At 39.3% G+C, this 22,659-nt stretch overlaps 1 protein-coding gene across 9 annotated transcripts in view; it reads left to right on the top strand.

The window, feature by feature from the left end:
* The window catches only part of Trappc8 (trafficking protein particle complex subunit 8), an 80,756-nt gene that overhangs the window by 33,259 nt on the left and 24,838 nt on the right, over positions 1 to 22,659 (top strand). For all 9 annotated transcript variants that reach the window (XM_042264341.2, XM_042264343.2, XM_042264342.2 and 6 more), the window contains 10 exons: positions 1,037 to 1,187; positions 2,376 to 2,476; positions 5,635 to 5,740; positions 12,564 to 12,695; positions 14,425 to 14,649; positions 16,317 to 16,425; positions 18,939 to 19,133; positions 19,655 to 19,785; positions 20,564 to 20,638; positions 21,740 to 21,866. In XM_042264341.2, coding sequence (XP_042120275.1) covers positions 1,037 to 1,187; positions 2,376 to 2,476; positions 5,635 to 5,740; positions 12,564 to 12,695; positions 14,425 to 14,649; positions 16,317 to 16,425; positions 18,939 to 19,133; positions 19,655 to 19,785; positions 20,564 to 20,638; positions 21,740 to 21,866 — 1,352 coding nt within the window. The remainder of the gene's footprint in view (positions 1 to 1,036; positions 1,188 to 2,375; positions 2,477 to 5,634; positions 5,741 to 12,563; positions 12,696 to 14,424; positions 14,650 to 16,316; positions 16,426 to 18,938; positions 19,134 to 19,654; positions 19,786 to 20,563; positions 20,639 to 21,739; positions 21,867 to 22,659) is intronic.

Genomic DNA, 22,659 nt, shown 5'->3' with positions numbered 1-22,659 from the left:
CTTTTACCATGGCTGGCTTATTGGACTTTGGGAAAAAACTCTTCAGCCAAAAATACCACTGGCTCTTTTAGTTGCTCATTAGAACTAAGACTCTATTGCTGAAAACTCTGTGTAATTTAATTACAGAACACTGAGAAAGTAAACTGGATCTAACCAGGACATTTTCTTCCTGGTGGTTGGTTAGCTTTCATAATGCTCGAAGGTGATATATAGACTACTGGGGAAAAATTCATCAGCGACCTTAGCAAAGGACGCTGGATGTCACAGTACCCACCTGCTAGGCCATATGTGCCCACTGATCCAATAGTGGCATGAGTGTTAGGGGGGTAACCAATTGTTTTTAGGTTGGATTTGACCTGCATTAGGAGTGAATTCATGGTTGATACTGTAGATCAGTCAGCATCCTGTGGCTAGAGTGGTGATAAGCAAAACCAAACAAAACTCTTAAAATAACTCAGAATGTCATTTTACTTTGGACCTGCTCCTGTATTTGTAAGAAGATGGGAGTTAGATTTGGTACTCAGTACTAGCTAGCCCTTTTTGTCTGAAGTGCTTTGGTCTATACTTTTTTAAAGGTGAGTTGCCCCATTCAGCCTTCAGCTTGGAGCTCTTCTGCTTCAGGCTCCCTCGTGTTGGTGCGTCACCATGCTGGGCTCCTCTGCCTGCTGTCCTAAGACAAGGAATATACTTAGCAAATTTTGTTTCTTACAAAGTCTTGTTTTAATGAAAAATGACAGGAGTCTATTTGGATTTTTTTTTCTGAGTTGTATATAAATAAGTTACTTGGTATTAACCATTTATTCATAAATTGTTCCTGGGGCAAATGCTTGTCTGCAGTTGGGAAACTTCCAAGACTATAAATTAAACATATTAATTAATTAACTTTTGGACTTTCAAATAGTTTTGAGAATTGACAGTCTTCCTTGAAGATAGAATTTTTGCAAAATAGATCAAATTCTTTTATGTTCTGCGTAGTTGAACAGCTTACTATACATTTTATGTGTGATGGGCCATAAATTCTATATTTATGTTCTAGGTATCCACCAGAAGCACCTGAGCTTCAAATCAGGAAAATGGCTGACTTGTGCTTTTTGGTGCAGCATTATGATTTGGCTTACAGTTGCTATCATACTGCAAAGAAGGATTTCCTTAATGATCAAGCAATGCTTTATGCAGCTGGAGCCTTGGTTGGTACTGTTTGTTTGTTTTGTACTGTTGAGTATCAAGCCAGGGCCTCGAATGGCCTAGGTAATGGTCTGTGACTTGCTGAGCTCTATCCCCACGCCTGTGATACATTTTAGAAAATGAAAATTGATGGTCAACATTTTGTGCATATGGACTTCCTATCCAGAGAAGTGCCTCCCTTCCCTTTCTTCCCCTTCTGGGCTCAAGACAGTTTTCACTTCCTCTTTCATCCTCATGTCAGGAGTTCCTCTTTATCTCAATCCCACCAGGAGGAAATGTACGATATTTAGATTGTATCCTCCTGCCATGTTAAGCTGCCCAACAAGCTATATAGGTCACCTTCCTGTGTTACCAGTTCATGGTTTTGTTTGTGCTTTGATTATGCAGATGAATAGGCTTCAAGAGGACTGTTCCAAATCTGTTCCTCTTAGGTTTATTACTTTTACAATAGCTTTTATAAACTATAGGTATTTTTAATTATGAATGTATAATGTTAAAATAAATACACCTTAATATCCAGCACTTATAAACTCATCTTTCATATAGCTGTTACCTTTCCTTAAATAGTTTAAATGTAATATTTATCAAATGTAGATAAAAATAGGAAAATTGTACAGCCATATAGCACATTTTGTGTGTGTGTGTGTGTGTGTGTGTGTGTGTGTGTGAGAGAACAGACTGAATATATGGTGGTGTTCTTATAAAATTATTGCTTAAAACATTCTTACCTACAAATGGCATAATCATTTTGGTTTCTATAAATATATTCTGGTGTCTGCACAACAAAATCACCTCAACGAATTTTTCAGGATTCACCTTTCTTATGGATGTGTCAGGATATACCTTTAAATCATGCATAACTCTGTTTTTTTTTTTGTTTGTTGTTGTTTTGTTTTTAAGATAGGGTCTCTGTTTACCTGCCTAGCTTAGAACATACTGTGTAGACCAGGCTAGCCTCGGACTTAACAGAGATCAGCCTGCCTCTGCCTCCCAAAGGCTGGGATTAAAGATGTGGGCCATCACACCCCACAAAGACCAGAATTTTAAGTTAAAACAAATAATGTGTGTTTTGAGTCTGCATTAACTGTGAAATTTATACATGTATACTCTGAGGCCTTCAGTCTTTAAGTTTACTGCGTGTTAAATATGAGAATGGTTCTCCTGAAACACTGTCTGTTTGTTTCCTTTAGGAGATGGCAGCAGTGTCAGCCTTTCTCCAGCCAGGAGCTCCGAGGCCATACCCTGCCCATTACATGGACACAGCCATTCAGACCTATAGGGACATCTGCAAGTAGGTGACCATAATATTGATAGTTTTGCCTGTTTGGGACAGAGTTGATATTTACAAGTAGTTCTTTGTTTTTCATGCCATAGATTCTCAACTGAAGTTAATTTAGTCAGAGACAAGTTGAAATGAAAATTGTTCTTATTCCCTTCTCTTTTCAGATCCTAGCTACACTGCATTGGTGGATAGCAAGTTGATGTGTGTAGCATTGAGGTTTTGTGCTACACTGCAGATAATTTTTGTTGTAGACATTTTTGATTTTACCTACCATTAAGATGGAAATTAGCCATTTTGAACTTTTCTTGTTAATTAGGCAGAAGCGTGAAGAGTTGAGTAATATAGACTTAGGGAAAAATGACAAGTAGTGAGTACTAGTAGAATTCTAAGGAAACTGAACTGGGTCAGAAGTCATCAGAAGGAGGCTGTTAGGTTATCTGATAGGTAGACTTTCATGCAGGGTGGCTAGGTTTTGTAGCCATAGGGACATTTCTAGAATTATGAGTTATAGGAATAAAATTTCTCTAGTTTTGCTGGTAAAGGTCAGTTTGTGTATATGGAAAGCATTGGGGGATAGAGAGAAAGGGTTGGAAATAAATCGATGTTAGAAGCCTTAACTGTCATTTATTTTTCCTAAGCTGGAATTAAGGTTTATGCTGTAGTAAATGAAAATTACTGCATATTTGAGTAGACATTCATCATTATAAAAGCTATTTTTTAGTAAATTAATCAGATTTTTTTTTTAATGGTGCTAGATTGAACTCAGAGCTTTGTCCACTGAGTTACATGCCTGATGTTTGTGTTGTAGAATAGATGCCTTGGAAGACAGAGATAGAGAATCAATTGAAGCCCTCTTGTTTATGTAGAGGTAATAGTAATAGCAATGCTTACAATGGAACAGCATTCATAGGCTGGCAAGATACCAGTGGGTAAAGATCATTGCTGCCAAGCCTGACAACTTGAGCTGATCCCCGGGACCCACGTGATATAAGGAGAGAATTGACTCCCAAAAGTTGTCCTGACTTGCACATGAATGTTATAATAACAAGCGCATTTGTACTCCCCCACATGCGCATACACACAAGTAATTATAAAATATAATACAAATAAAAATGTAATAATGTATTTAAAAATTTAACAATTTATAGAATTTAAGAACTGAGCCTTATATGAGTAGTGAACATTAGGAGTTTATACTTTTGTGTTCATTAAGGCAAACTTAGGTATTGTTTTGGGAATACCTGTTGCAAATGTAATCTATGGAAAGTGTGATAGATCATCAAAGCATTTGTTTGTTTTGTGGGGTATGAGTCTTATGTATTCCAGGCTGGCTTCTACTTGCTATATGGCCAAGGGTGGTCTTAAATTCCTGATCCTCTGTCTCCATTTCTGGAGTGCTAGGATCACTTGTGTAAGCTATGGGACCTGCTATTACTTTTTCTTTTGAAAGACAAGGTCTCGCTATGTAGCCCAAGCTAGCCTGGAACTCACCATGCAGACCAAGCTGGTCTCCTACTCACAGAGGTTCACCTGTCTCTGCCTTCCACATTCTGGGATTAAAGGCATGTAATATCATGTTTAGCCAACAATATGTTTTGAGTGTAATAACCACTCCTAAACTTTTTTTATGTGTGTGTAAGTGTTGGGTATGGGCATTCCATGGCATGTTTATGGAGGCCAAGGACAACTTGATGGGAGTCTGTTCGCTCCTCTGTATGTGGGCCACTGGAATCAAACTTAGGTCATTAGACTTGTGTAGCTAGAGTTTTCCGCCTTGCCCACAGTCAGGACAAATCTTTGTCACCCGCCAGTCCCACAGCCACTCAGACCCAACCAAGTAAACACAGAGACTTATATAGCTTACAAACTGTATGGCTGTGGCAGGCTTCTTGCTAACTGTGCTTATAGCTTAAATTAATCCATTTCCATAAATCTATACCTTGCCACATGGCTGGTGGCTTACCGGCATCTTCACATGCTGCTGGTCATGGCGGCGGCTGCCGTGTCTCTCCGCCTCAGCCTTCTGCTTCCCAGAATTCTCCTCTCTCCTTGTCCCACCTACTTCCTGCCTGGCCACTGGCCAACCAGTGTTTTATTTATTGACCAATCAGAGCAATTTGACATACAGACTGTCCCACAGCAGACTTGGTTGCAAATACCTTTACCCACTTGGTTATCTCACTGCCCCACTCCCCTTTTTCTTAAATTACTTTATTACAGTTGATTTTTTAAAAACATTTCCTTTGCTACAATACAGAGGATACTGACAAAGTATTACATATAACTTGTTTTCACTTTTATGTTCTGAGAACTTGGTAATAGCTTTAAATGTATAATCTATACAATTAATACAGGTTATATATGAACTAGAAGGTATGCTGAACCAGAAGAATGCTGAGAATACTGTATAGTAAGCCTTACCAGTTAGTGCTGTGAACCATTTTACCGAAAGGAAAATGCACATCTGTAGTCACCTTTATCCCCTTCTTTGAGACAAAGTCTCATAATATAGCACCAGATAATCTTGAATTCACCAGCATTCTCCTGTCTCAGCCTCCCAAGTGCTAGGATTGTAGGTGTGTACAACTGTATTCAGCCTTGCATCGTGTTCTTACTTTGGAATTGTGTGATGAGAAAAGGTGCTGGGCTGGGGCTGTAGCATATCATTTGCCAGGCCCCCAGTGTGACCCCAGCACTTCCAAAGGAATAAAGATTGCTTTTTTTTTTTTTTTTCCCCTTTTTAGTAGGTAGAAAATGACAGACTTTTTTTCTTAAATCTTGATCCTTTCATTAGAATTTGAGAACAATAACAGCAGGGGAGTCAGACTGGAAACTACTGGAAGGAGACATTTGAGTTAGGGTACAAGAGAGCAGGCAAGTTCAACTGTGGAGATTGACAAGCAGCTGTGTGGCTGTGGGGCTGGGTGGGCATAAGATGGGTTCTTAGAGAATGTGAGTTCAGAGCAAGCATGCTAGGACTCTGGCATGTCCCGAAAAGGGGCCAGAAAGGGGGAAAGGGAGCAGGCTTAGCCGTGAAGCTCTGCAAGCAAGGCCAGGACAGATTTCTTGCTCAGAGTCAGCTAGTGACTCTTTGAATGCATGGTAACTTGGATGTGCTAAAGAATTACTGTGATGCTGATTATTTTTCCTTGTCTGTTTTTGTTTAGGAATATGGTGTTGGCTGAAAGATGTGTGTTGCTTAGTGCCGAAATTTTAAAAAGTCAAAGCAAATACTCAGAGGCTGCAGCCCTTCTAATACGGTTGACAAGTGAGGTACTGGACTTTGGTGTTTGATTTCATTAGTGTGTAAAGAGGTGCTGTATAAAACAAAGTAGGAGGGGCTTACTTTTTCAGGATTAAAACACCACTAGCTACTCATTAACTTCATTTTAAGATTTTTTGTTTGTTTTGTTTTGTAGTGGGGGCAGCTTGAGACAGTTTTTATAGTCCATAATGGCCTTAAATTTCTAGCAATTTCCCTGCCTGAGCCTCTGAGTGCTGGGATTTCAGTCATGAATACCATACTCTGCTAGTATATCTTTTATAATTTGTACTTATTTATTGAAAATTATGTTTTTAAATTTATTTACTTTATATTTTATCGGGGACTATGGGGGTCCAGCCCCTTGATAGTCCCCTCCCAGGGTCCGGGAAGAATCTACAACCAGCTGGTAATTAATCTTTAATGGGAAGAAATGAATCTATGTACACGAAACTCCTTAGTTCATACACTTATTCTGTGTATTATTCTGTGATAGTTCTCATGTCTAGCTCCTTTCTTGCCTGATTTCTCTGCATTTATCTACTGTTCCCTCTAGGTTCTATCTTAATTCCTTCATCTAGTTCTGTCCCTTCTAGGTTCTCATCTATCTAGTTCTTTCCCCTATCAGCTCCTCTCCTGTCTCCTTCTCTCTCATCTGGCTCTTCCTCATCTTGTTCTTCCCCATCTGGCTCTTCCTCATCTTCCATCTCGTTCCTCTAGTCCTCTCTTTTAGCCCTTCAATCTAGTTCTTCCCCATCTCAGTTCGTTTCTCTCAAGTTCTTACCCATCTAGTTCTTCCATTCTCTTCTCTCTTCTCTCTGCCTCCTGGAAGTCTCGGTATATAAAGGGAGGGTCTGAGCTAAATTGTGTAAAGCTATTAACGTCCACCTCTCCTAGGCGGTGTCTCCTTGTGGAATTTACCGTAAGTCAGGAGACTTGCATGTGGGCTGTTATCATTGTTAGTCCACCTGGGACTAACAATGGGCGCCCACCTGGGTGGTGTTTCCTGTAGTCCTTGAAAGTGGCCAAGGGAGATAATCTGATTCCAGAGAAAGCCTTTCCTGAGGCTGTTCTCCAAATACCTGGAATGTGTATGTCCAGAGAGTGATCAGTCTACACTGTTAGTCCTTCTTAGGGAAAAGTCAATTGGGAAAACTATGAAGGCACACATGATTTTCATAACAGAACACAGCTGATATATAACAAGCCAAGTAACACCAAAAACTCCTTGGAATTTGGCTTCCTCTGGAGGAATTCCCTGATCCCTCCAGGTAGTGACTTTGCCATAACCAGCTGAGTTCTTATGATATATTCCTGCGGCCCGCAGCAATATTTATGAGTGTACTTATGTTATGTGCCTCATATGTGTGCCTGGTGCTACAGAGGTCAGAAGAAGGTGTTAGATCCCCTGGAACTGGAGTTAACTGATAGTTGTGACCCTCTATGTGGGTGCTGGAAACTGAAACTGGTTCTTTACAAGAGCTGCCAGTGCTCTTAACTACTGAGTCATCTTTACAGCCCTAATTGAATTAATTTTGTTTCTGTAGTCTCAGTCTACCTTTCATTACAAACTAACCACAACCATTGTGGCATCTTATTTGATGTAAGTTCTATGCTATGTACAACTAAGACATGCATGTGTCTCAATCTGGTATAAAACTAGTACTAAGAAAATCACTGAGGAATGTTGAATCTCAGTTTTTACTTGTATGACCATTTAAAGAAAAATCATTAAGCTTTAAACATGCATCCAAAGTAGATAAATTTAAAAGATGGCAGGCCATACTAGTCTACTTTGGATGCATCCAAAGCATCTTAGATGAATATATCAATAAATTTAAAACCTTTTACCCAATACTTTTTTAAAAAAGATTATTTATTTATTATATATACAGTGTTCTGCCTGCATTTATGCCTGCAGGCCAGAAGAGGGCACTAGAACTCACCATAGATGGTTGTGAGCCACCATGTGGTTGATGGGAATTGAACTCAGGATCTCTGGAAGAGTAGCCAGTGCTCTTCACCTCTGAGTCATCTCTAGCCCATTACCCACTACTTTTGTGACACGCAGTCAGCAGCCATCTCTCCTTGCTCAGGAAGAAGGGGCTTGCAGAGCTTGAGGTCCTTCTCTTCATCCATCCTGTCAGAGGGTGACTGGCTGTTGTTGGTGGGCTGCGTATAATTCTTATCCTCTGAATATTCTTTCATTCATATCCCAAAGGTCCCTCTGAATGCCTACCAGTTTCTTTTTAATTTACGATTACTGCTACTGTGTATGCGTGCGTGCGTGCGTGCGTGCGTGCGTGCGTGGTGGCATGAATTCCCTGGCACAGAGGCAGAGGTCAGAGTAGTTTGTGGAGTCAGTTCTCTCCTCTCCTTTGAGTTTGATGGATCCAACTTAGGTGGCCAGGCTTGTGGCACGTGCCTCTACCTGCTGAGCCATTGCACTCGGCCCTCTGCCTTCTTGGTTACGTCACTACTCTTCCTGCTTTGGCTCTCTGTCTGTTGCTTCACATAAGTTGCTGGCCATGTCTTTCAGATTCTAGTTCCCCACCTTGCTCTAAATGTTTCCTTTCTACTCCCTCATAGACAATAAAGGTTGGCATCATATTATACTAGAAATTGTGTTTAATCTGTTACCTACTTGAGGTTAGCCTTCTACCCTCTTTTTTTTTTTTTCCAAATAAGTCAGTTGTGGTTTGTATTCCAAGCAGATCTGAGCTATCTCACTCTACAGTCCATGCTGTCCTTGAACTCATTCCTCTCTCTCTCTCTCTCTCTCTCTCTCTCTCTCTCTCTCTCTCTCTCTCTCTCTCTCTCTCTCTCTCTCTCTCTCTCTCTCTCTGTATGTGGTGTGGTAATTAATGTTCATGTGAGTACAGTGACCCCAGAGGCCAGAAGGAGATTTCAGATCCCCTGGAAATGGTACAGGCAACTCAGCTGCCTGATGTGGATGCTGGGAATCAAACTCAGGTCCTCTGCAAAACCGTCCTCTTCCATGCTTTTAACTACGGAGCCATCTCGCCAACCCATCTTTTACATTTTTATTCCTAATGCCTTACACTGAAGTTTGAGCCAAATAAATGCCTTGAAAAAAATTTCTCTGAGGTATATTAGTGTCACGTGTGATATTTAAAGTGTTTAGTAATTGGTATATGTGATACACTGACCAATAAGCATGAACTGGTGTGTCTTAGTTACTGTTGTATTGCTGTGAAGAGACACTGTGACCAAAGCAACTCTTATAAAGGAAAGCGTTTAACTGGGGCTTGCTTACGGTTTCAGAGGTTTAGTTGGTCCATTATCATGGCAGGGAGCATGGCAGCATGCAGGCAGGGGCTGGAGCAATAGCTGAGAGCTACATCCCAGAAAGAAATTCTCGGCCTCCTGTGACCTTTTTGAAGCCTCCATGCCCCTCCCACCCCCAGCCCAAACCTCCAACAGTGTTGCACCTCCTAACCCTCCTAATCCTTCTTGAGTAGTGCCACCCCTGGTGACTTAAGCATTCAGTACAGGAGCCTATGGTGGCTGTTCTTATTTAAACCACCACTCTGGGTCAGACATGAGCTGTTTGGTAGTGTTCAGACTATTTTAGTAGCTAATCTGATCTTTACTTTGAGTGCTGTGTTGTTTCAACCTAGGGATATCAGTGAATGTACACAGAATTTATGTTCCAGGAGTTAGTGTAGCGTTTCATTGTTTTGTGTTGTGTTTTTTTAACCTTGTTTAAATGTGTTTGTCTGTCTACCTACATATATGAATAAAATGTCCTTAGAGCACATTCTTCTGATTATATTTAACCTTGTTATTTGTTTTTAAATCAAACCTTGTTACTTGTTTTTAACTTTACTTTCTCAAATCTGGAGGATTTATCATTTACTGCTTTAGGGCAGGGGTAGAAGTAGGTTCTAGTAATGTTTTCCCAGAATTAGGAATTTGCAGTGATCTGTTGGGTTTCTCCTCTCTCTTCTTTTCTCCTCCTTCTCCCCTCCTGTGCTTGGCATTGAACTCAGGGCCTCACAAATGCCAGGCAAGTGCTGTGCTACTGAACTGTATTTCCAGCCCATCCCCCCCATATACATTTCTTGATTTTTATATAACTCGATTTTCAATTGTTTTTTTTTTTTTTTTTTTGCTGTTTTTGTGTGTGTTTGGTACACATGCCATGACATTCACAAAGAGGCAGAGGACAAGGTAGTAGAGTCATTCTTTTCACTTTGAAAGAGTTCTGGGGAGTAAACTCTGGTTGTCAGGGGTCGGTGGCATTTTTTTTTCTTCCTGCAAAGTGATCTCATTAAGCTTCTCTTTGTAATAACTTGATAGTAAAGACTTGATGCCAGTAATCTGTGTCTAATTTTGTTTTAGTTTAATTCATGATGTGGACTTAAGATCTTGATTGAATTGCTCAGTCCTATGGTGTTAAATTTGAGAATGCTAAGTTTGTTATGAGGGTTCTCAACTGGACTGTACACTTAAAAAGCATTGCAGATTTCTAGAGAACATTGTTTACAAAAATAGGGTATCCGGGATTGGTACCTATATGAATTTTGGATTCGAATGAGTAAGAGGGGGAAGAAGGGGGAGCGGGGAAGCGCGCCCAAAGGCCAGAATTGTTGGATTCCCCTGGAGCTTGAGTTACAGGTGGTTGTGAACTTCCTGACATGGGTGCTAGGAACTGTACTTTGGGTTCTCTGAAAGAGCAGTACACACTCTTAACTGTTGAGCCATCTCTCTGGCTCCATAAACCTGAATTCTTAATTCCATTGATGAGAGTATTTATTTATAGTATGTTTTTTTGGCAACAATTTGTCTGCAATGATTAGAATTTGAGATACATGCATAATTTTCATTAATTTCTTATTTCTACTTCCAGAAATTTGTGTAATAAAAGTATTTCTGAGTATTTAATAATTTAATAATTGTTTTGATGACTGAGTGCATTGGCACTCACGAGGCAGGAAGACTATGGGTTTGAGACTAGCTGGGACTATCCAGAGTCCTAGATCAGCCTTAGCTACTTAGTGAGATCTTGTATCAGTAAGAACAGGAAGTAAGAACAGGAATTGTGTAGCTCAATTCGAGAACACTTGCCTAGGTTCAGTTCCCAGCAGTACATGCACATGCACACACAGAAATTACACTTGCTAAGTCTTTTTGGTAGTAGAAAAAAAAAACCCTAATGTTTGATTAATTGGTGACTCTAAGTTATGATATTTTTACATATTGGAATATAGTACTTATTTAGAAATGAAGGATGCAAATGGCTTGGAAAACAAAATATTGTATCTACTACCACTTACGTATAAAAATTTATGTGTTTGGTTTTTTTCATACATGCCTGTTAGGCGTATAAACACTCATATATGGAAAGAGAAACTGAGAAAACAGCACCAAACTGGAAACAGTCCTCTGCAAATGAATTGTAGCATGGGATGCCGGTGTTTGCTTTTTTGTACAGTTACTTTCAATAAATATATATATTTATATGGGGGAATGGAAGTGTGGCTCAAAGGTTCCGAGCATGTATTACTCTTACAGAGAACCTGAGTGTGGTTCCCAGCACAGTGTTGGGCAAATGATACCTCTGGCCTCTGTGGCTGTCACTGGTGCACATAGCTACACACAGTCACACACACATGCACCTATATTTGTATTTTAGTAATTTTTGTTAGAATTGCCTGTTCTGAAAAATCTAACAATGTAAGCTCCTACGATTATCTAATTAATTGATTTGTATCCTCCTTAGAACCATTTGTTAATTATGTATTCCTGATACTTTCCCACCAGCTTTTGAATGGGATTCTTAGAGCAGACATTCGAACATTTGATTTGGGCTTAAAGTAATGATAGCTGCTGTCTGCTGTGTGTATTCTGCATGGTCTCCTCAGATTTGCTGCTTCTCTAGAAAGACTGCTGCAAAGATAGTTTATAATAGTGGTCTGTTTGATGTAACTAATTTGTTGAAACAATTGCATTTAAAGTCAATGTTTTCTGTTTTCAACTTTCCCTGGGGAAAATAATGGCAGCAGAACACATGGAAGGGCCTGGTAAGTTCAGCTTGAGGCTGAGGACCTAGAGAAAGTGTTGGGGAAAAGTTGATTCTTAATCAGCAACCTTCCTCACTTTCTCCCTGATCTCTGAAGCAGTAGCTTACCAAGATGAGTTATCACAGCTCCTGGGCAGTCAAGGTCAGGCAAACGGAAACTGCTTGCAGTTGCCCTGTTCCTGATTTACAAAGAGCCTGTGAAGAACTCCTCACTGCAGGGCTAGCCTTTGGAACTTGTTCATGAAAAGCAGGCATTGGCCCTTTATTTAATATTACAGTAAAAATTGAGGATTCCTTTAAGTAAATGCTCTTTAAAGAGGATAAAGTCATAAGTTAGCTTATTTAATAATCTACACACAATCTAGCCTATGTTCTTTGGGGAGGGGTGCACAGTAAATATGCTATTAGTTACCAGGCAGAATCCAGGACAAACTAGATAACTGTTTTTCTGTGTTTTTGGTTTATCTTTAACTAGAATACCTGTATTCAGTTCTCAGTTTAACTGCTCAGAAGGGATTGAAGTTATTCAGAGATTTATTATACAGTATGCATCATAATTGGCCATTTGGATTTTATGAAAAGGAACAACAACAGAAAATGTTTTGTTTAACACATTTAAACAAAATGTGTGCTACTTGGAGAAAGAGTTGAGATTGGTTGGCCCTTTTATCTCTGCCTCTTTTACTCTAAGCTACACTGACTGTTACTAGGAATCAGAAGCTTTCTGAGCAGCTCTTTTTTCTTTTACTTTGGTGACACTAACCATTCTTTGGTTTGCACATTCACAGGATTCTGATCTCCGAAGTGCACTTCTCTTGGAGCAGGCTGCTCATTGCTTCATAAACATGAAGAGCCCCATGGTTAGAAAATATGCTTTTCACATGATCCTGGCTGGCCATCGGTTTAGTAAAGCAGGGCAGGTAAGCATATTTCCTTTAAAAGGTTGTTGCAGCTGGAAAGATGCTTAGCAGCTAGGAGCTTTTGCTGCTTTTCCAGAGGACCTGACTTGGGATCCCAGCCTCCACTTTGAATAATTCACAGCTGCCTGTAACTCCAGCTGCTGAGAATCTGATACTCTTTCCTGGAATACCAGGGTGCCTGCACTCACCTGTGAACACAAACCCACATGTGCATACATAATTAAGTATAAAAACCAGTCTTTTTATTTTTTTGTTTATTTTCATTTATTTGCAAAGTGTATTCTTATCAGTTTTGTTGTTGTTTTTGAGACAAGTTCATACAATGTAGCTCTGGCTGACTCATACTTAGAGATCTTCCTGCCTCTGCCTCCTAAGTGCTGAGATTCTTGTCACATTTTTGTTTATTTCTTTATTTTTTGTGTATGCCCATGTGTGGAGTCAGACAACTTGCAGACATAGTTTTTTGGGGGGTGGTTGTGGAGGGGGGATTGTTCAAGACAGGGTTTCTCTATGTAGTTTTGGTGCCTGTCCTATATCTCACTCTATAGACCAGGCTGGCCTCGAACTCACAGAGATCTGCCTGGCTCTGCCTACCGAGTGTTTGAGATTAAAGGTGTGCGCCACCACTGCCCAGTGCAGACATAGTTTTTATCCTTCTACAGTGAGAGCCTTTGGGTTCAAAGTGGTTTACAGGCGTGGTGGCAAGCCTTTACCTTCTGACGATGCTTGCCCTCCCCCTAACCTTTTATATTTAATCCTAAAAGTTGAAATAAATTCTGCTTTTAGATATTTTGGTAAGGACATGAGATTTGGATTTAGACAGATACAGGCTTAAGCCTTGATGTATAAACAGCCTGGTTTTGGTTACTTAACTTTTCTGGAACTGCGTTTTGGTTTTGGTTTTTATTTTTATTTTATTTTTAAATTTTTATCCTGGTGTGACTGGACACCAGACAGACTGGGTATTGAACCCAGGTCCTCTGGAACATCATCATTGCTCTTAACTGCTGAGCCGTCTCTCTCCCCTGGTTTTTAATTTTTAATTTATTATGTGTGTGGGCTCACATAGTATCATATTCCTTTGGAGATTGGAGGACAGTTCTTTGGAGTCACTTTTCTCCTGTCACTTTGTGGGCTTTGGAGATTTAACTCAGGCCTGCATGCAAGTGTCTCTATTCCTTGAGCAGTCAATCTCACTGGCCCTTTGTCTTTTTTATTCAGTATAGGACCCAAGCCCTGTGGGATGGTACCCTATATTCAGGATGGGTCTTCCCTCCTCAGTTAAAGCTTTCTGGAAACACTCTCATAGACACTCCCAGAGGTGTGTTGCCATGGTGATTCTAGATCTATTCAGGTTGATACTGCTGACTGTTATACCTTACCTCTTCACAGAAAGAATTTGAAATAAATAAAGACAAACTGATTAGTGAAATATTTTCCTCAGAAGTTAATCTCAGAGAAATAAGGAGTAATAGTGTAAGAACAGACAAAAACACATACACACTCACACTGGATGGCTGAGGAAGCCCAACCTGTGTCCACATAGAATTGTGTAATTGTGAGGAGATCATTGTAATTGTTAACTTCATTTTCTCTATCACATTCTCTTGTAGTGGGTGAGCCAGTTACCTGTTTATACTTGGGCATGTCTCTGCATGTGTTTGTGTTTATCTTCTCTAGTTCAAGACAAATTTAAACTGTAGTATGTGCTTCACTTATTTTCTTACAGAAAAAGCATGCTTTGCGCTGCTATTGTCAAGCCATGCAAGTTTACAAAGGGAAAGGCTGGTCCCTGGCAGAGGATCACATCAACTTCACCATCGGGCGCCAGTCCTACACTCTGCGCCAGCTGGACAATGCTGTGTCTGCTTTCAGGCACATTTTAATCAATGAAAGCAAACAATCGGCTGCTCAGCAAGGGGCCTTTCTCAGAGAGTATCTTTATGTTTATAAGGTAAGTACTCCTTCTCAGGAATAAATACTAAAATTGTTCTTAAATTATTATTTTCAGGAAAAAGTCTGCTTACTACTAGCCCCTTAGAGCATAATTAAATGGCTTTATTGTAGAGTATGTAATTACCTGTCATAAAAATTTGTGGACGGTTCCTTGGTTATAGCTCTGTACTACATGGCCTTTACACAGTTTTTAAAAAGAGAATTTTAATATTTCAGTAAATGTGGTTTTGTGGCTTTTCTTTCTTTCTTTAAATATTCTTGTAATTAAACTAGAATTGTATCAGTTCCCCCTTTCCTTCCCTTTAAAGCCTCTTTTTTAATTTAAATTTTATTTATTCATCTATCTATTTATTTCATGTGTTTGGGTATTTTGCCTGTATGTCTGTGGATTACATCCATGCCTGATGCCTACAGAGGCCATAAGAGGTGTTGGATCCCCTGGGACTGAAGATTTACTTAGATAGTTGTGAGCTACCATGAAGGTGTTGGGAATCAAACTCTGGTCCTCTGGAAGAAGAACCAGTGCTCTTTGCTGCTGAACCATCTCTCCAGCCCCTTTTTCTTAAGATAGGTCTCAGTCTTTAGTTAGGCTGGCCTCAGACTCTTCACCTTCCTGCCTTAGCCTTCTGAAAACTAGTATTATAGGTGTATACCACCCACACATGGCTTTCATTTGTGAGTATTTTGAAATCTTTACAAGAAATGCCTTAAGATTTCTGGATTACTTATTTATTTTGTTTTTTTGAGACAGGGTCTCATAGCTCAGACTGGCCTAGAATTCTCTGTGTATTTGAGAATGAATTTTAATTACTGATCCTCCAGCCTCTTACCTCCCCAGTGCTGGATTGTGGGCATGTGCTGGCCCTGTTTATCACGTTTTTATAGGATTGCAGCTGATTTTACAAAATAATGGATCCTCCTACTACCCTTAGATTCGTGTGCTCCTTCCTTTTCCTGATAAAAGATGAGGTGTGGACTCACAGCAAGTGTTGTACTGTAATCTTGGTGGGGAGAAACCACAAACCACTGTTTGATAGGACACTTAGGATGTTTAAACCCTCCCCTTCAAGACCTGTGAAAGGTTGAATATTTTATCTTCCTCACAGAAAATAACTGCTCTTACTAATTCAGAGTCAGACCAGTTAAAAATTGGCAGATAGGACGCTATAATGACTCAACAAGAAGCAAAATTCATACTAAAGTACAATTGGAAGTTTAATATGCAACAAAACAAAAAGCTTAACTAGTTTAGTACTCTTTAGGAAGGTTCTATTTTAAAACGTAGTACTGGGAATTAATTAAAACCAGGGGCCAGTGCCTGCTAGATAAGCACTCTACCACTGAGCTGTCTCCCAGCCCTTTTATTTTTTGTTTTGAGATAGGGTCTTGCTGAGTTGCTCAGGTGGCTTTGTACTTGCTCTGAGGCCGAGGCTCCTGATTAGCGGGAGTTAGTTACAGGCTAGGAAGGTTCTCTAGAAGTAGAGAAATAATGTCTAAAGTTCTCAATTGTAATCGTTTATGACTCTGATATAGCATATAAACTAGTCTTTGTATGTCTAAATTTTCTTGCATAACATTTGATACCTGTGTATTAAAAATTAGGAAACATGAAAAAAATGTAGCTTTCTTAAAAACTATTTTTTCCTTCTGTTGTATTTCTCCCAGAATGTAAATCAGCTGTCACCAGATGGCCCTTTACCACAGCTTCCCTTACCATACATTAACAGTTCAGCAACACGGGTTTTCTTTGGCCATGACAGACGACCAGCAGATGGTTAGTAAACTCTCACTTGGCCTAGTTAACTAATGATTATTTCTTTGAAGTGTTCTTTCTCCCACTAGAAATGGAAACGCTGTTGGGTAGTTGAAAATGGCTTTATGCTGCTTCCCCTATTGTCCCGTCATTAGAGCATAACCACTACCTTATTGTTTTTCTTTCCAGTCCAAAACTAAAAACAACGAAAACCAAATGGGTGTGATTCTTTACAGCGGCTTCTCTCACTCAGGAAGTGCTCACTACTGTATCCCCTTGGCAAGGGGGATTTAATATTGTCATAGACGCCATTCATTGCCTATAAAGCACCTTTAAATACAGCATTCATTCCCTTCCTGTAGTTACTGATTTTAGTTTTTTTGCTTGTATAAAATCATATTGTGATAAACATGTATATAACGTAGTTTTTAATTGATTTATTTTTCTGTCCTGAGACAAGATTCCCAAGCTAGCTGGAACTCTGTATAGAGAAGGCTGGTCTTGAACTTGGAGTAAGCCTTCTGCCTCTGTCTCTCACGTGTGGGTTATAGGTGTGCACTTAGCTTAGGTTCTTCAACTTTTTTATTATGGAAATGTGTAGAAGCAGACAACATGGTTTACCTCCTCTGCTTGTAAGATTTTTTTTTTTTTTAAGGTTAAAAGAAAAAATGTTTTTGAAACAGAGTTCCATGTAGCCCGGGCTGGCCTCAGACTTACCGTGTACCTTAAGGTGACCTTGAACGTATCCTCTTGCTCTTCCCAGGTGCTGGGATTACAGATGTGTGTCACCACGCTTAATTTATGTGGTTCTGGGACCAAATTTTGTGTGTGTTAGGCAAACAACCTCCACCTAAGCTACATCACCACCCCTTTTAAACCAATACAGGATCTTTTTTTTTTCCGGGGTTGAGGCTTGAAAGGGCATTTACTATTAGACTAAAGGTTGGGTATACTGATGTTCTTGATGCATGACGAGCTAAGCTTTGTCATCATAAATACTTTTACATTTCAGCTCAGTGTGTTTCTCTTTCAAATCTAATTTGATGTTTTTTTTTTTAAAGTCAACTTTACATCATGATTTTTCTTTATTGCAAAAATATTTTGATACATTTACATAAGGAACATATGCTGCAGGGCCTGAATGAACTAATTCTGCATGTTTAACTTTGGATAATGGAACATAATGCTGAGTGAAAAAAATCTTTTACAGCTTAAATTTGAAATACAGAAACCAGTTCCATGCATTGACTTCTGACTTCTGATGAAATTTATAAGAAAAATATGCAAACATGTCTGAAAGTGATACATTTTAAGCTCCAAGAGAAATGATACCAGCAGAAGTGGTGGGGGTGTTAGGATTGGGAGGAATGCAGAGAGAGGGTTTGACTTTGGCTATAATGCTTTTTTTAAAATAAATTAATTAATTAAATAAAAAAAATCAGGCTCATGAGATGAAAGTTGACTTAAAAAATTTTTGAGATATGAGTTTGACTTGATGGCTCAAGAGGTGATGGTACTTGCTCCAATGCCTGAAGACTGAGTTCAGTCCTGGGGAGCCACATGGAGGGACGAGAGAACTGATCCCCAAAAGTTGCCCTCTGACCTCCATTTGTGCCAAGCATGTACCCCCCATTTAAATAAATAAATAAATGTAATTAAAAAAATAGTTAAGATACAATCAGTGGGGCTGGAAAAATAGCTCGGTGGTTAAGAGCACTGGCTGCTTTTCCAGAGGACCCGGGTTCCAAAACCCATATGGCAGCTCACACTGTTTTGTAATTCCAGTTCTTGGAATTTCAAAACCTTCTTGCCTCCATGGGTACCAGGTACATAAGTGATACACAGACAGACATGCAGGCAAAGCACCCATAGACATAAAATAAAAATATTTAGATTTAAAAAAAAAAGCTGTGCAGTGGTGGCACATGCCTTTAATCTTACCTCTCTGGAGGCAGAGGTAGGTGGAGTTCTGAGTTCGTAGCCACCCTAGTCTACTGAGCGAGTTCCAGGACACAGAGCTACACAGAGAAACCTTGTCTCGAAAAACAAAAAATAAAATAAAAAATAATAAAGATATAAGCCAGGAGTGGTAGTCATACCTTTGATCCCAGCACTTGGGAGGTAGAGACAGGAAGGTGTGTTTCATGTCATCTTTTAAGTTCCATAGCTTGTTACAGGCTAGCCTGAGCTACAAGAGCCACTGAGTCAAAAACAGAATTTTTATCTAGAAGCAGTTTTATATATTTTTCTGTATGTTGAAATATTTTCTGTAAAATTTGTGGAAGTTAGGGAAAATAACATTATTTCAGAATCAGAAAAAAAATCAGTATTAGAGCAAAGTTGTTGTTAAGCTAGGATTAGAGAATAGATATTTGTGAATCAAGAGAATTAGAAATTAGGCAAGAGTGCATATATATGTACATATATTTGGATACCTCTGGTTCTTATTTGAAATATGCTGTATATGAGGCAGATGTTCATGAGTATGTATTTAAGTGTGAAATGTGCTTTCTTTTTCCTTTTGTTTTTTTAAGGTGAAAAGCAAGCGGCTACTCATATAAGTCTTGATCAAGAATATGACTCTGAGTCATCTCAGCAGTGGCGAGAACTTGAGGAGCATGTTGTGGCTGTGGCTAATAAAGGAGTAATTCCATCCAGTTTCTACCCCACACAGTATTGTTTGAACAGTTACTCAGACAACTCCAGATTTCCACTTGCAGTTGTGGAAGGTGCTATAATTGAACAAAAAATATTTTATATGTATAAATGTTTTGCCTGCATGTGTGTATATGCACCACATACGTGCCTCATGCTCCTGGAGGGTAGAGGAGGATAGATCTCCTGGAATTGGAGTTAAAGATAGTTGGGAGCTGCCGTGTGGGTTCTCTGCAAGACCAGCAAGTGATCATAACCACTGGGCCATCTCTCCAGCCCAATACTGAAGTGTTTATTCATGACTTTCTGTTCTTAGAGCAAATTCCAGATAGTTTATGATCTGCCACATTACTGCAGGCCATGTGCACAAAGATAGCTCACTATGTGCTGAGCTGCATTTGTAAGCAAGTGGTGGGGCTCTAATGTCCATGTATGTTACATGTGCTGGAGCACCAAGAGAATGATGTTAGGAACATGTAAGTCATTTCCAAACTGTATAAGGTGACAGAAGACAGTCTAGGCAAAAAGACAGAAAGGTGTTAGAGGCAGGGTCAGGGTTATGAAAGTTACTAAACGTAGCCTTTTCTTTCTGTAGAGCCAATTACGGTGGAAGTGGCGTTCAGAAACCCTTTGAAAGTTCCACTTTTGCTGTCGGACTTGTCATTGCTCTGGAGGTTTCAGCCTAAAGATGCCAATGGGAAAGACATCGAAACAGTTAGAGAACGAGTAAGTCACTAGCTGGTATCTGTGATGTGTGTGTGTCTCAGCTACAGTCCGACAGTCTGTCGCTGTTTTACTCTTTATTCTGCTTACTCATGAAATGTGAGAATACAGAAAAGCATCATCTTAAAACTATCTTCCTGCTATTTAGAAACAGCTACAGTAACATTTTGCTGTTTATATTGAGTTTTCATTTTTATGTTTTTTGCTCATCTTTTTGTATTTCCTTCTATTCGTGTTGCTTTGTTCATTCATGTTGCTTGGTCTGTGTTTTCTAGTGTTAAAATGTCTAGTACTTCATTTTTATGTAAACTGTCACAGATGATTCATAGACTTACCTTACTGTCATCTACTAGTTAGAGTGAAGAGTTCCATGTTTACTATCACAATAATTCTGTGGTGAATTTTAAAATTTAAATTGTAGTAGAATTTTGGGTTGAACCGATGGCCGCTCGTGCTAGCTAGGCAAGCACACCCACATATCCTTGGCCGTTGTTAACCGTGAGCAATTGAACTTCTCTTGGGTCTTGTCCTCTTGATGACTGCATCCTTGAATAGATCACTTAACCACTTTAGTGGAGTCAGGCTGAACAAAATGAAAAATACACGTCAAGTGCCTTCCGTAGATAGGCTTTCCTGTGGGGGTGGAAAACCTTGCACAGCGCTTAACCTAGAGCGCTGACTTCAGTTGATGTTACTCTTTGTAAATTTGGCCAGCAAGATGTTAATGATTTATTTTATCCACTAGTATGTATATTTTTTAAAAATATAATTTGTTCTTTAGGTTACAGGTGAACCTGAAATGATTGGAACTGAAGTTATTTCAGAATTCTTAATTAACAGTGAAGAATCTAAAGTGGTAATTGTTTTAAGCATTTATCTTTGTTTTATGTTTCTAAGCTTGTAAACCGAAAACAAAATTTAAAAGATCAGCTTAATTCTTTTAGCTATTAGGTTTTCTAGCTTTTTTAAGTCTAAAATTTGAAATATTAGAGAACTGGAGTTGCTCCAGAGAAATCAGTAGAAAAGTAGTAGTTTGTCTTTGAACAAGTTTCCAGAGACGCCTGGTACAAGCGTTTTACCACTTCTTGGTATTAGTATGGCAAATGTATAGACACTTAGGTGTGCAGATTTGTTTGTTTGTTTATTGAGACAGGGTCTCACTGTGTAGCCTTGGCTGTCCTGAAACTCAGTATGTAGCCCTGGCTGGCCTGGAACTCAGAGAAATTGCCTGGCCCTTTCTCTCTCAAATGTGGGGATGGAAGAAGGTATGTGCCACCATGCCTAGCCCAGAGTTGGTCTGTGGCTGTTCTTTTAGGGCTGGGGTGTTTTTAGTTTGTGCAAGGCCTCGTTTGAGTCCCAGTACTACAAAAGAAAAAAATTGTGTTTTCCAGGATCAAGACATAATTTTTGATTTGTTTTTTGTCCAGCATGGTGGTGCACACCTTTAATCCCAGTACTTGAGAGGCAGAGACAGGTAGATCTCTTTGAGTTTGAGGCCAGCCTGGTCTACATACCAAGTTCCAGACTTGCTAAAGCTACATAGTGAGACCTTAGCTCAGTAACAAAACAAAACAAAAACCCAAAACAATTACTGAATTTACAGATCTTCTTTTAAGAAAGATGCTTTTCCATACATAGCCAACAGGGGAGCTGCCACAACTAAGAAAGTGATTTCCCAGGGCAAGCCTCTTCCATTGCACTTGGGATTTGCTGTGGCCCTGTGATTTCCCCAAATGGAGGAAACTCCACTGCATAATTTGTGACAGATGGTAGACTGTACATGCTTTCCCCTGAAATAAAAATTAAAATAAAAAACAAGAAAAATACTTTTCCATAAGAAACATTGTCAGTTTAAAAGTTTAGCTCATGAGTTAATTCTGCAACATTCCAAATTGAGATACTGTGCTATTTAAGATCCTATGAAAACATAATAAGAATGACTTCAATATTTCCATAGGCAAGACTGAAGCTCTTTCCCCATCACATAGGGGAGCTGCACATTCTGGGAGTTGTGTATAATCTTGGCACTATTCAGGGCTCCGTGACAGTAGATGGCATTGGTGCTCTTCCTGGATGTCACACAGGTAAAGCTATAGCATCGATAAGCAGTTAGAAAAGTAACTCTTAAAATTATCCCATAGAATACAGTGAATGAATAGAGTTTTCTTCTAAATAGGTCTTATGTGCCTTTCAAGCATATCCAGCCTTTTGACATTGCCCATGTTACGTTGTCATGTACAAAGTTCCTATTTGAGAACTGCAGTCAAATTACAAAAGATTATTGCCAAGAAAAATCTCATAATATTTTAATGTGTTGGGCTGCAGGTTGGACACACCAGCTATATAATGGCATCTAGACATGTATAAGCATATGTAATTTAGATTATTCTAAGTTCTGGCATAGGTTCAAAGTATGGGATTTTATTCCCTTGATAATATTTTTGTTACTGATCTCAATTTAGTAGATTCTAACTAACTAAATTTTATTTGTTGAAATGTCTGCTGCCAGTACAAAACCACCTTAGTATATTTTGTTTTTAATATTTCCTTTTTATCAAACAACATACTAAAGCCACTGTTTCCTCTGTCTTTGGATATTAAATACTCAAAGCCACCTGTGGCAGTCCATGCCAATAATTCCAGTTTCTTGGGAGGCTAAGACAGGAGAACTGCAAAAATAGCCTGAGCAGTTTAGCCAGACAATGTTTCAAAACAAAAGTCATAAAATTGGAGCTATTGGTGTCGCTCCCTGGTAGTACATCTGCTTAGCATGAGGCCCCAGGTTCAGTCTTCAGTACTGATGAACAAAACAACAGGAAAAAAATCACCTGAAATATTGTTATCTATACCCAAAAGGAGCAGAGTTAGTTTTAAGCT

This window comes from Peromyscus maniculatus, chromosome 19, assembly GCF_049852395.1.
Source record: "Peromyscus maniculatus bairdii isolate BWxNUB_F1_BW_parent chromosome 19, HU_Pman_BW_mat_3.1, whole genome shotgun sequence".
Taxonomy (NCBI): Eukaryota; Metazoa; Chordata; class Mammalia; order Rodentia; family Cricetidae; genus Peromyscus; species Peromyscus maniculatus.
Note: the sequence above shows the minus strand (reverse complement) of the source record. Positions and strands in the feature narration are given on the sequence as shown.